Here is a 13,869-nt window from a genome sequence, read left to right on the forward strand (position 1 = left end):
TGGGGGCTGAGGGTGGCTTTTCCCTGAGTTTCCAGACGAAAATTCTTCCTTAGGGAAAAAAAAAAAAAATTAAAAGCCGAAACGAAACCATAAAAATTGAGCGAAAGTGAAACGTCGGTGACGGTCTCACCCAACACGCAGCTATGGCAGTGAGGGCCGGGGAGCCGCGGGGGAGTGGAAAAGGAATTGAAGAACAGTTCGCTACTAAATATCTTCTTTTCTTCCTCATCCCTCGGGGAGGGGTGTCTGGGGCTTTGGGGAAGGTGGGCTTCTCTGTGTCAACCACCACGTTCTTCATGCACGCCGAAAGAATTGCTAGCAGTTCTACAGGTCTATATATCTTCCCAGATTTCCTTTTTTGGTTTTGTTTTGTTTTTAAATAATAATCCAAAAGTGTTTGTTTATTTGTTTCAGCTTTTCCTTAGGAATCATGAACACTCGGCAGCAAAGCAAGCTTATCTACTCCTGGTATGGAAAACCCATGAGCTCGGACAGAAAGCTGAGGACTTCCCAGTACAAGTAAATAACATTCATTTCTGTCTTGCTCAGGGAAACTTTATGAATGTTTCTTTACCTTTCTGACATAGTTTAGGTTAACATGGCAGTTAGTGACAATATGAGTAAGGTTTTGAGTATTTTGTTGTGGCACTGTATGTATAGAACAAAAGCATTTAACTAAATCTGTGAATAAGTTTTAACTAATTGAACTACATATGAAAGCTTCGAATCAGGGAAACTAAGTTGTAAGCATTGCAAGGAGGGGCATAACTAGCTGTAAAGTTGACAGGACATCAGGCTTAATGATATGTGAATTATGAAGAATATGAAATTCTCTTAATCTTCCTCTGTGTGTCATTTTTTAGGGGGATCCTTATTACATCAGAAAGCAGCAGAACAGAAACCTGTATACAACTTGGTGACTTTATTTTAGTAGAAGGGGTGAATGCAGATCAGCCTTATGTGGCACAGCTCATGGATTTATATGAAGATGGTAAGAGAAATAAAAACTTACTTTCTGAATGAGAAATTTTGAAATGTTTTAAAGTTACCTTTTTCGTGGGGGTGTAGTTAGCATTAACACTATGTCACTGGCTAAATTTATTAAGAAAATTAAGCTTTGGTAATCACTGCATTTGTATTCACATGCTCCCCCAAATATTTGGGACTTATGGCTAATTTCAGCTAAATTTAATACATAAATGGAAAGTTTAAGCACACTGTAATTTTTACAGTCTTTTTACATAAATGTCTAATTTAAAAGGAGTGGTCCTTGAGGAAGACAGTGTGACCTTGTGCTTTATTTAGAGATTAGAGAATCCAAATGGAGCAAGAGCACTGCAGCCCTGAAATTTGCATCTCATTAGACATCAGGCAATTTAACAATAAAGTACAAGACTGAATAAATGGGACTTGTTACTTCTGTTCCGTGTAGAAGTGCTTGTTTATACAGAGATAGATATGAAAAGATAAATCATGGGAGGTGGATGATACGAAGACTGAGTTGGGAGCTACTCATTGGCTAGATCTGATTTCTTTGAACAGCTTTTGTTCTTTCTGTGCCACCATAGTAATGCTTTGAGGGTTTTTAATTTTCTTTACCTTTTTAAAAACATAAATACATATCATTCCAGCTTATTTATTTACTAACACACTTTTTTTTGTAGCACAACTGAGTATTCTTTTCATGCTGGAATGAAACCCATGAAATTTCCTTAAAAACAAGATATTTCATCAGCAATATTCCCTGGTTTGTCAGCCAGTGAAAAAAATTGTTTCTGGCTTCTGAAAGTACAGTGGCACTACAAATAATGTCCTGAAATTTCTCAGTTCTCCTTTTACGTCGCTGCTTTTAGTTAGCAGGGTTTGAGGAGACCACACCTATGCAAATAAGGAACCTCTTTGTTTGTGATAGGGAACTGGTGGTCTGGAGGTGGTCTTCAGGTATTTTTGTGATTGAGACCCTGTGCAGGTATTACCTTAGTCCTTAAAATTCTCAACTCAGACATTTTAATTTAGATTAGAAAATGGGAATTGCAGTCTCTTATCTGATGCTTTCTCTCTTATGTCCAGGGAGGATTTCTACCCTTGCTGGCTTTTCAGCTAAAGTCTGGCACTATTTGTGACGCTTGAAAATTCTTGATGTTCCCTGGCTTTCTCTCCCTGTTGCAGGTGCTCAGCACAAACGTGCAGTTGTGCAGTGGTTCTGTCGTTTGGAGGAGATACCTCAGAACAAACGGAAGCTACTTAAAAGAGAGGTTTCTGCCCAGGAGGTGTTTTTCGATCAAGTTCTTGGTTATGACACTGATATAGCTGCAGAGACCATTATTAAAAGCATCATGGTATGTACTGCAACTCTTCTACACAGAGAGGGAAGAAAGAAACAGCAGCAGCCCTGTAGTATGACTTAGTAACTAAGGATTGCATGAGTTGCAGTAATAAGATCTGTGAATAGAAAGTAGCTGAATTCTAAATTAAGAGTAAACATTAATGTATGTGTTTTGGTATTTTCTGGTTTTGCAGGTATTACCACTACATCTGGGTGAGGAGCTGCCTATTATTACATTAAACAAGGAACAAACTTTCTATGTCAAACAGTCTTGGGATGGGAAGCACTTCAAGGTTTTGTCCCCGGACACATTCTCTAAGCTGAAAGAAGCTAACAAGAAAAGAGGTGTCATCACAAACTCTTCAAAAACATTTATTCCTTCAGACATCCTTACACCTGTGAAAAAAGAGACGGAGAGTGCTGTTCGGAGTGCCACAAAACCAAAAAACATTGATATGGAAATAGAATCAAAACATTCTTCTTCCAAGTCCTCCCTCGCTAAGGAGAGGCATTCCCAAAGAGTGGCTAATAATGACATCAAAACCCCAACAGCAAGGAAGAAGCTGGAGTTAAACAGTATGTATATGGCAATATTCTGTCCATTCAGTAGTTCTGAGTGTGATATGGCTCTGCTTTTCCATTTTGGGTAATTGTAGCAATTGTAACATTCAACATCAATCTTTTTAGTTACTTTGTTCAGGCTTTGGGATCAGCCCAAGCCTTGTGGGCGCATCAGTTTGTCTTGTCTGCTGTTTTAAGCACTTTATTGCTTATATCCAACTGCTGCTGCAAATCTGATAAATCTGAATTAAAGTGCTTGTTGACTGAAATGCTATCAATCAGCCTAACTTGACCTCAGAATGCCCCACTTTATTTAATCTTCTGACTAACTGTGCACTAAAGTGTTTACATTGAGGTGGTTGAATAAGCACATTTGATCCTGTGGAACATGCAGTATTTTCAACGGGGAACCTGAATAAAGTTGTAGGTGATGGAGGTGGGTTAGAAAACTGAAAAAATCTGTGTGTCTTCTGTTTAGTAATTTTTTAGAGGAAATGCCTTCTAGTGATCCAGTTCCTTGTTTCTGGAATGAAATGACCATCTGCTTTCATTTAAACTCAGTCAATGATCCAGTTGTTGCATGTCTTCTGAAAGTTAACCAAACCAGCCGTACTGAAGCCTGACAAAAGTTCATTTTGGTTTTCATTTCTAGGTCCTACAAGATCTAAAGACAGGCTGCTGGGATGTGAAGTTTTGAGTCTTTTGGATGATGACTGTGATGCTGTAGCACCATTAGCACCATCAGCCACTAAAAGAAAAGTGAAATTTACAAGTGAAGTTTTAGGCTCACCACCAAAGATCCCCTGCAGCAATGATAAGTCCAAGTCAATATCTGATACTGCAGAGCACTGTCAGAGGTTCATTGACACAGTACGATTGTCCCCCTACACTAAAGTCAAAGATTTCAGTGAAAAAGACAAGAATCTTCATGGGAAAGATGACAATCTATCGTAAGTGGCAGCATTTTTATCATTATTTTTGTATGGGATTTCTATTTGTATGAAGCTCTCTTAAAACACGTTTATGAAAGACTTCTGGAGAGAAAAGTAGGTGAAGTCTCTGCATGTGCCATGTTTTGCCTGCTGAGAACAGGGAGAGAAGGGGGAGAGCCTTAGCAGTGACAAGTGCACTGTGGTGAAGCTTTAGAAAATAGTACTTGGAGATGGATGAATGATCAGGGAGATCCAAAGAGGAGCCAACTTTCCATATGGAAAAGCAGTTTGTGGTTCCAAGAACAGAGAGATGATGCTGGAAATGGGAATGGTGGGATGATATGAAAGGAAGTTGAAGCCATGTTGATCATTGTTCTCACGATGATTGTACCCACCAACATGGATGAAAACCTGTTTCCTTGCCCTCCATAATGAAGGCTCAGATGTGCCTTACTTGTGACAAGTGTTGAGGGATGCTGGACTGTAGAGAGAGGTATGATTGGCCTCAGGAGAGTCCTCATGAGAATTGTATGTATACTTTCATGCTACTTTTTATGTTGAAAAGAAATCAAAACTCAAAAAGCACAATTATTCAAGTATATCTTCACACAGTCTTTAAAAATGGCATAAACTGGGGCAGGAGAAAAACAGAACAGACTGTTGTGCAAAATGTTGCAAGGAACCAGAAACCAGTCCATTTCCTCCTTTCCAAGAGTAAAGATGTGGATGCAACAATGGAATTTGCACTTCTTTTTTGTCACTTATAGCGTGAAAATGATTACCTATCATTGGTAAGGTAATGGCATTTCAGTAGTATTTATAGATCTAAAAAACTTTTAAGAACTGTCAACAAATAATAAAAGCATCTGTAATTTGTCTCATTTTGTACTTTGAACCAGTAGAAAAGTTGTGTAGTAACAGTAAAATGTTTCAATGGCAGGGATGAAGAAGTACCCAAGAAGACAGCCAAGGAATATCAAAACACAAAGAGAAAAATACATTCCAAAGAGCAGATCAAAGAGATGCCCAAAGGAAATAATTTTTTTCTTATTTTTCTCTTAAGAAAAAAAATAGGCAAAAAACCCCACCTCTCTATCAAATAAAAACGCAGCTGTTTTGAGCCCCTGTCCATTCAGTTTGACAGTGCAAAATACAGCAAATATTTTGTTTTTCTTGGCAAAGATGTATTGAAGACACAGTGCAAGAGGGGGGAAATTGTGCTGCCAGCATCCATGCCATAGCCAATCTGTAAATAACAAATAAGAATTCATGCTGGATTGACATTGGTAACAATTGAGCCTGAAGTTTGAAAGGCCTTCTCTGTGTCTTTGCAAGTGTGATGCAAAGGGAGGGAATACAACCAGCTTTGTGTTCTTTCTTTCCAGTTTAGTTGAATATCAGAAACAGAGCAGCCAGAGCCCTGTGCTGACCCCTCGTTCTCGCAGAACATGTGCACAGAAAACAAGTGCTCTCATTGCAGAGCAGATCAGGTAAACCCTGCAGCCGTGATCTCCTGTTCAGATTGCTGTTGATAACTTGAAGCCTTGAGAGCTTGTCTGGCTTAGTACTGAAATGCAAATGGTTCTAAAAGCACAGCTTAATTGTGGCTTGAGTAAAAACTGGTTTGTGTTCAGAAACATAAAGCTGACTCATGGTGTTCTTCAGAAAACTGACTTCCTTTAAACCAGTCTGTTAAAAAGCCATGGAAAATTAGCAGCTGAAGTGGAAAACACGCTGGATTACAAGAACTACAGAAAAAGCTGAAAGTGTACCAGTATTGCTCTGTGATGTGTAGACTTGTATGTATTTTTTTTAAAGCTCAAGTAATTTCTGTTTCTTATAGCGTGTTGGACCAGGAAGATTTTCTGTCTGGCTCTGATAGTTCCTACTCTTCAAGTAGCGAGGAAGAGGAGGATGATGATGATGTGCCCTGTACACCAGAAAAGAAAACTAAAGCCAGCAGAATATTCAGTACCCCAAAATCTTCAAGGAAGCCTGCAGTTCACACTCCTGCAAAGACACTGAAAAAAACTGTAAGGTTCCATATAAAAGAGCTATTTTTATTATTTCTGAGCCAGTTATTTGAATGCTTGATGCCTGTGTACCAGAGTTACATATCTGAACCCCTTAGCTTTCAATGAAGCATTATCTGGATTAATTTAATCTTTGATATTGCTAGGTTATGCAAATGTATAAGCCATTTGCATGTTGTGAATATTGTGACAATATTGATCAGGAAACTGTAGCCTAAACGGGGAAAATACTAGCTTGGACACTGTTTCTTAAGAACCAGATAATTTTGTAACACAGGACTCCAGAAAAGGACTAACAACTCAAAAGTTCTTCAGACAATTGAAAGGTGTAATTGTCACCACCCCCTTTCCAGCTTCCTTTTTCTCTTAGGAAGAAAACACCATAAGGCTTGTTTGGTAATTCCCTGTGTAAAATACTGGTTCTCAGTTCATCTTGTACTCTGGCATTAGTAATGTTTTGGAAACTCCTATCAATGATTTGTTTCCAACAGAAATTGCTGTTTGTAGAAAATCTGCTTGAGGTTGTTATTTCTCTTTGCAGCCTTTACTAGGAACACCCAGAACACCCCGGAATGCAACTCCGGAAATTCCCAGGCGCATCCAGGCAGCCCAGGAACCAGTCAGTGTACTGGAAGAGGCCAGATTAAGGTAGCTTGTGCTCAGGAAAATCATCTTTTTTTTGCATCAGATGTGCATAGCAATAGGCTGTGCTGAAATAGGGAATGTCATCTTTACCATGTTGAATAAAATTGGTAAAAACGCTTCTGATACAAGAAGAGCATTTAATAATTTACAATACAATATTAGATTTACAAATACTGGTAGTACTTAGAATACTACTTTCACAATTTTAAATTATTTTAACCAGTCCATGCTAAGTTCTTCAGAATTCGGTATCTTTATTCTGTGCTACCTTAGAAAAGCAAAGATTCTCTCTGATTAACTGTAGATTGTAAAGATACAATATTTGTCTCTTCTTGGTGTGTGAAAAAGCTTTACAGATATCATCGTAGACCTTCACAGTGGAAAAAAAAAGGAGAATATTCAGGACTGACTCTTTCAAACTGGGTTTTAGTTTCTCCTGTTTTATCCTACCTCTGTACTGATTTACAAATAGTTTGTGAATTAAAACAGATGGATCTTTATTGCTGCATAAATTAAGAGCACACAGAAAGAGACTAGGCTATTTCTTTTGGGATACTTGACATAAAAGTCTGTAAGAGAGATTTGAAAAACTCCACACAGGAGGAAGGTGAGCATCTGGCTGTTTGCATCAATTCTTCAGAGAGAACTGCAATTTTAATTTTCTTTTTCTTTTCTTTTTTAATTCAAAGGCTGCATGTTTCTGCTATCCCAGAATCTCTGCCTTGTCGTGAGGAAGAATTCCAGGATATCTATAACTTTGTGGAAAGCAAACTTATTGATGGTACAGGAGGGTGAGTTTGGCAAGACTGTAACCAAGATCACATCTGCCTGTGGCATAACAGCAGTCAGATGATATCTTTTTACTTTATATTTATTACTTGTATTTAAAAAGTTATCATCATTTAAAGGTCCTCATTCAATTTTCCTGGTATTTTTCTTCCTTAAGTGGTGTTGTGCATAGAAATAATGTGGGCTTTTTTATTGTACAGATTCAAATTAAAGACCAAAATATGACTAGTCAATTTTAGATGTCTGGGAAACTCTTTGTTTTTTTTAGAAGAGGTAAATTACATTTATAAAATATTTCAGGTTGTTAATTGCTTTAGTAATAATAAAAATCCTCATGATCCTCCAATGTGTTATGTCCCAGCTTGCAAATAAAGCAAGATACAGGGAATTGCCTGAAGTGACAGAGGAGCATTCAAGACTGGTGTCAGAGGTCAGGAATCCCAGCTCATAAATGCCAGGAGTGTTACCATTTTGCTCAGGCTGCTGAAGAGGTGTTCTCCTTTCGTAGGTGCATGTACATTTCTGGAGTGCCTGGAACAGGTAAAACTGCAACTGTTCATGAAGTAATTCGGTGTCTTCAGCAAGCTGCAGAAAACGATGAACTGCCACCATTCCAGTTTGTGGAGATCAATGGCATGAAGCTGACAGACCCTCACCAAGCCTATGTGCAGATATTAGAGGTAAGTAAAGCCTTCTCAGTGGCTCCTGGGTTTGAAAGAAGAGATATTACACTTTACCATCAGATCCTTGATATGTTACAGTATTCAAGGCACTTATCAGTACTTCAAAGTTCCTCCAAGAGACTGTGTGCTTTTATCTTAGAGCAGGTTAGAAAATAATTAACTTAAGGCCTTAGCCAACTTCTTGCATTGTTTTGCTTTCTGCAGCATAATGGTAATTGCTGAGAGATAGCCTAGATTGTTGCATCTGCTCATCTAAAAAAAATCTAAACCAGCTTTTTACATTTTCCCATTGTGTAACTTTTTCTGCACATCTGCTTAAACAGCTACTAAGGTGACAACTCTGAAAGTCAGTGTAGCAGTAGAATAATTACTGGGGGGGTCTTAGTGGGTAGTTGGTCAGTTGTAGTAGTAATTCAGCTAAAGAGGGGCCATCTCTATCAACAAAAATGTATTTCACATATCCATGACAAACCAGTCTGCAGTATCCATCTGGGACTACTGACTGTGCTTGTGTTGTATGGGTGGGAATTAATCTTCTGAGGACTGGATTAAGATCACCCAGTAGGCATTAGACTGTAACTGCTCAAAAGCTTTCTCAGTCTAGGCTAACTCTAAACCAGTGACCTGGAAATTAAATGGTTTCCTGAAACATCTGTTCCATTTTCATTTAAACTTCTGCTCCATTTATTTAAGTTTGACATCATCTTTCTGAGCAGGGAGTGGCATACATCAGTGTTTTAATGTCCCTATCCTCATAGTTGGGAGTTAAATTTGCATATTTGCATCCTTTCCTCAAACCAGCTGATACAGTGTCTTGCTGAGGGATTTGCTGAGACCAGGCCACTGTGTTTCTTTAGCATAGTGAGAGGCTTCCTGACAATTACCTTATTTCATGGTCGTGTGAATGTATTTGAACATCCTTTGTTCCTATCCCATTCATCGTAAAATCTTAAAATGAATAAAGAATAGGCCTTTGGAAGTACAATCTGTCACCCCCCACGGGTCCTGAACTCTAAGCTAGCCCAGTTAAATATCCTTCAGGGGAGTACAAGGTCACATGAACCATGTACTTCTCCAATTCCTTCTGCCTCAGCTGCTATCCAAGAGCCCCAGCTAAGAGTTAGGCTGCTGCTACTCTCCTGATTGCTGCAGGTCGAGCTCCAGTTCGCTGATGTTTCTTTGCATGACTGAAGCAAATTCTGGAGCTTCCCTCCTGCAGTTAGGAGAGTCCCTCACTGCTGTAGAGAGATGGAACAGGGACTGGAAGCCATGGGCAGATGAAAGAGAGAACGTTAAATACTTGGGTACAGTAAGTGTCAAGTTCCACCACAGCAACTGAGCTCCGTGGTATATTGGATACTCGGCTCCAGAGCTGTAGAATCAGAATTCTCTGGGATTCAGCTCCTTTCTCTGACTGATTTGGACTGTGCTGACTGAATTGGAAACATGAAACAAGTAGAGATGATACATTAATGTTGTGCTCTGGTTTGTTTAGTAATTATCAAATCTTAGGTTTATAAGAGATTTTAGAAAAGAAACACAATTTTCAAATGCAGGCTTCATTTTGCTTTATTGCTGGACTTTGCACTATGATGAACAATTGATTCCACATCTACAGTGTAATTTTGAAATGTCATGCTTTGATTTCTGGATATCTTTGGACTTGCAAGGGAAGAGGTAATGTACAGTCAGCTCATCTGTTCTGCCACATAGTTGCAAAAGGTATTGCAGGTATTTTTTTAGCTCACAGTTGAATAAATTTAATTATAGATCCTGCTGATGATTCATTAGAATTTTAATAGGAGTCCAAGATTACTGAAGTCAGGCTATTCTTGTCAGCTGACTTAGGTTTTCAGTAGGTGTGTGCATTCAGAGATACCCTTGAGATATGCTGGGTTTAGAGCCCTCTAGACTGGGTGGGTTCAGGATTTCTTAATGATTCTAAGACAAATTGCAGAGAATTCTGTGGGCCTTTCTTTTTAGCTGTGCCTTGTTTTGTCTCTCTTCTCCTTTATGGACAGTTCTTGGTAGACCTAAGTGTCTTATGAGCTACTTTCTCCTTTTTCTTACTCCCCCATGGAAAAAATAATCCAGGTGCTTGGTGTTGATTGTCAGGGAAAGGCAAAATTGAATGGAATCAAACTTTGTATTTCCAGGGGTTTGGTGTGATTAACCTTCAATACTTGTTCAATCCTTGTACAGTTCCTGACGGGTCAGAAGGTGACAGCACCTCATGCTGCAGTACTGCTGGCAAAGCTGTTCAGTACACCTGGACCAAAGAGGAAGACCACAGTGCTGATAGTGGATGAGGTGAGACAAAGAATCCTGTGTTTTCTTTCCTCCAAGGATTGTAAGCGGTGAGTTTTTGGAGGATGGAAAAAGACAAATTATGCATGCTTTGAGTGTATCACATGTGATGTAACAGGAATAGACTTAGGAAAGAGGAGGTACAAAATAGTTCCTCTTGCCTATTTAAATTAATTTTCCTAAATCTGCCTTGGATTTCACATTGGTTTTTTGTTTTGTTATTCCAAGACATGGAATAAGTTGTTTGTCAAGTTCTAAATACCAGAGGATCCAACTGTATTTTGTCTGGAAGCTGCTGCTTTTCCACTGGGAAAAGTCACAGAGAAATAAGTCATACCCAATTTTGAAAAACCTTGAATGTGCTATGTTCAGTAATAATCAAATGCACTCTTATTTTTGCTTCAGGCTCTCACTTGGAGGGTCTTTGAATCTTGTTAGATATAGTATTAGTGTCACAGTAGTGTTTTAAAATTCCAGCTGTCTAATCACTGTTGTGGTTAGTACTGTTCCAGCATCCAGTAGGACTGTGCTTTTCCAAAAGAGATTAGAGCCCTCATTCAGCAAATGCAGTCCTATTAGTAGATGGATAAAGGAAAGGCAACAGAGACAGCTTGTTCAGAATCACATGAGAAATCTTCTGTGGCAGAGCTGGTTCTCAAACCCCCATCAGGTATTGTAAATAAAAGGCCATTCTTTTTTCCAATCTGATTCTTTTCTTTTTATCTCTGCAGCTTGATCTGCTGTGGACCCGCAAACAGAACGTGATGTACAACTTATTTGACTGGCCAACCCAAAAGCACTCCAAGTTAATCATCCTGGCCATTGCCAACACCATGGACCTGCCAGAGAGAATCATGATGAATAGAGTAGCAAGCAGGCTGGTATGTCCTAGCAGTTCTGTTGCTATGCCTTAAAATGAGAACAGATTAAATACTGGATGCAATCAAAAGCAATCCAGGAGAAAAGTAGGATTGGTTATCTCAGAAGCTGAACAATGTTTTTTGTAATTCCCTCTCCAGAGAGCTGATAATGAACACATAAATCTTAGCAAAGTTCAGGAGCCTGTTTGCTAGTCAGGTATTATGCTGTGTATGTACACTATGTTCTGTAAGAATGAAATATGAATATGGATGCCTTTTAAAATATATTAAGGTCTGGATAATCAATCACTGTGCTTCATGATTAGGCTGCTTACTCTACAGTTCAGAAGAATTCTCTTCTGGTTTCTCTTCCTCTTTCCCCTTTCATTCCAGGCACCTACTTACTTCTCTGTTTGCCATCGTCGGTTGGTAGATTATATAAAGGTATCCAACAAAGAAAATTGGATACACTCTCCGCTTGTTTTGAATACATTTTCCTAGGTCATCTCATCATGGCTCTGAAAAGTGGTTTGAAAAAACAGTGCTCTGTGCCTCTATCCTTTCATGACTCAAAGACAGCTCCACAGGGTGTGAATTGCTTCCCCCCACCCACTAAACCCACTGCAGATCAGCTGAGTCCATACAGTCATAGGAGAGGTTTTGCATAAGAAATTCAAACCCCAGGTCTCCTGTAGGATGTAAAAGGCAGTGCACCATCTGTAACATAGATTGTCCTCATCTGAGAGCAGTTCTTATTAGCTTGAGCCAGAAGAGGGTTTAAATTCTTGGCTGATGGCTAACCTGAAGTCAATACAAACATAAACGGATTTGCTAAAGGAGACACGAATATTTTTTCATCGCTGCTGCTGTTATTGTATTAAAAAAAAAAAAGTGTAGACAGATGTAATCAAAATATTTTTGTGTTGGGGAGCTCTGATTTGATTAAAGGTTTTTAATAAGAGAAATTTGAATTCTAATAGCTTCACTTGCTCCTCGGGCCTTTCAAGTGGGGAGATCCAACCACTGGTCCTCACTGAGTCACAATTTTGTGGATTTGTACATTTATTTCACAAATATGATTGATTAAAGCGTGTCACTTGGAGGGAAGGGACTGATTGCTCCTACCAGAGAAAGTAAAAGTAACCACACAGGCCATGCATGAGCAGTTGGGAGTTTTCCAGCACCACAAATGCTTCTCACTGTGTTGTGTCATTTATTGTAGGGCCTCACCAGAATGTCCTTTCAGCCCTACTCTTACAAACAGTTACAGCAAATTATTTCATCCAGACTGAAAGGTGTGAAGGCATTTGAAGAGGATGCAGTTCAGCTGGTTTCCAGAAAGGTGAGCACAGAGCAGATAAATGTCCTTCATGTTGCACTGGGTGAAGAGTGTAGGGACAGCAGGGAGAGTTTTGTAACAGCTGTTAGACTTGGTTCTGTGGTTGTGTTCTGCATTGGAGGCAAGTGGGGCACAATTAGATCATACATTATTCAGGGTATTTTCTCAGAAGACATTGCTAGAGCAGTGTCCTTGCTTTTTCCACCTACTCTGAGAAGGCAGCAGCACATTCCAAGAGCTGAAGGCATGACAACAAGAGTCGTGATAATGCATGATGATAAGATGTCAACTGTCTCCACTGTTTAACATAATGTGAGTCATTGGAGAATCCTGAAAAAGACAGCATGCCAGTGGCAGTGGAAAAAGCCATACTAATTTTCTTTCTCAAGATGTTAAGCGCCTTGTCATAATAGATAGTACCTGTTCTGTTTTCAAGTCTTAATACTCAGTTATACAAAAAATAAGTAATTCATTGGGGATCAGCAGCTTCTCAAATTGAGATATATGCATTGCTAATGTGTTAGATTAGCAACTCTATATTAAAGTAATCATTAAAATTATGTCAAAACATCCTACATCATTGTAGGATTAAAAAAGTGCTCATAAATATGTCAGAAGTAAATACAAGCATGTGTTTTGTTGTGAAGGAACCACCTCTCTGTAAGGATAACAGTGATGGTTTTGCAGAGTGAATAACTGCAATGTTTTTCTAGTATGAGCTTTCTTCAGAAAATACAGAAATATACCTTGCAGTTAGATTTTCTAAAGGGTTGCTCATTCTCAGCCCCAGCTGGGTTGTTCTAGGGCTTTTGTATGTTACCAGCATCTACTGGGAAAATTAGGCCAGTACTATATCTGGTGAATGTTCATAGCTTTATTAAAACTGTAAAGCACATTTGGGGTTTTAACAAGTATTTCGTTTCAGAAATTTCAGACACCTGAAAATTTTCACGCACTTGTAACTGTAAATTGACTATCCTGGATATTTCTTTGAGACCTTCCAAAATTACTAGTGTACTCTTAAAATGAGTATTTTAATGAGTATGGAAAAACTTGAGTTTTTTGGTGTCATAGCCACCCCCCTTTTTTTTTCCCCTTGGCATGAACCTGGATTATGGTAAAGGTCTTCACTGATAATTAAATTGATCTGAAAGCTTTTGGTGTTGAAGTGAATTGCTCACCTTTAATTTTTTTTTTTAATCTCTGTGGTTATAGAAAAAAGTTCTTGAGTTTGTGATGACTGGATCAGGATGGGGGCAGTGAGAGAGAGAGTTGCTTCTGTTGGTTTTGGTTAGTAAGATTTGTTGTTCAGGATCAGGGGTTGTAGTAAGGCAGTTCAGAGATGTTGCTCTCCCACTGGGTGCTCCGGGTGTTTGGGTTTTGTTTGGCTGTTG

General features: G+C 38.9%; 1 protein-coding gene across 1 annotated transcript in view; it reads left to right on the top strand.

Annotated features, from left to right (window-relative positions):
• Positions 1–21: 21 nt before the first annotated feature.
• Positions 22–13,869, top strand: part of ORC1 (origin recognition complex subunit 1) — a 15,297-nt gene continuing 1,449 nt past the window's right edge. The window contains exons 1-14 of the mRNA XM_008640738.2: positions 22–330; positions 415–519; positions 864–991; positions 2,170–2,339; positions 2,521–2,902; positions 3,540–3,837; positions 5,205–5,309; positions 5,663–5,852; positions 6,394–6,500; positions 7,187–7,288; positions 7,795–7,966; positions 10,172–10,279; positions 11,008–11,157; positions 12,359–12,478. Coding sequence (XP_008638960.1) covers positions 431–519; positions 864–991; positions 2,170–2,339; positions 2,521–2,902; positions 3,540–3,837; positions 5,205–5,309; positions 5,663–5,852; positions 6,394–6,500; positions 7,187–7,288; positions 7,795–7,966; positions 10,172–10,279; positions 11,008–11,157; positions 12,359–12,478 — 2,121 coding nt within the window. The 5' untranslated portion in view covers positions 22–330; positions 415–430. The remainder of the gene's footprint in view (positions 331–414; positions 520–863; positions 992–2,169; positions 2,340–2,520; positions 2,903–3,539; positions 3,838–5,204; positions 5,310–5,662; positions 5,853–6,393; positions 6,501–7,186; positions 7,289–7,794; positions 7,967–10,171; positions 10,280–11,007; positions 11,158–12,358; positions 12,479–13,869) is intronic.

Source organism: Corvus brachyrhynchos, unplaced genomic scaffold, assembly GCF_000691975.1.
Source record: "Corvus brachyrhynchos isolate BGI_N302 unplaced genomic scaffold, ASM69197v1 scaffold48, whole genome shotgun sequence".
NCBI lineage: Eukaryota > Metazoa > Chordata > Aves > Passeriformes > Corvidae > Corvus > Corvus brachyrhynchos.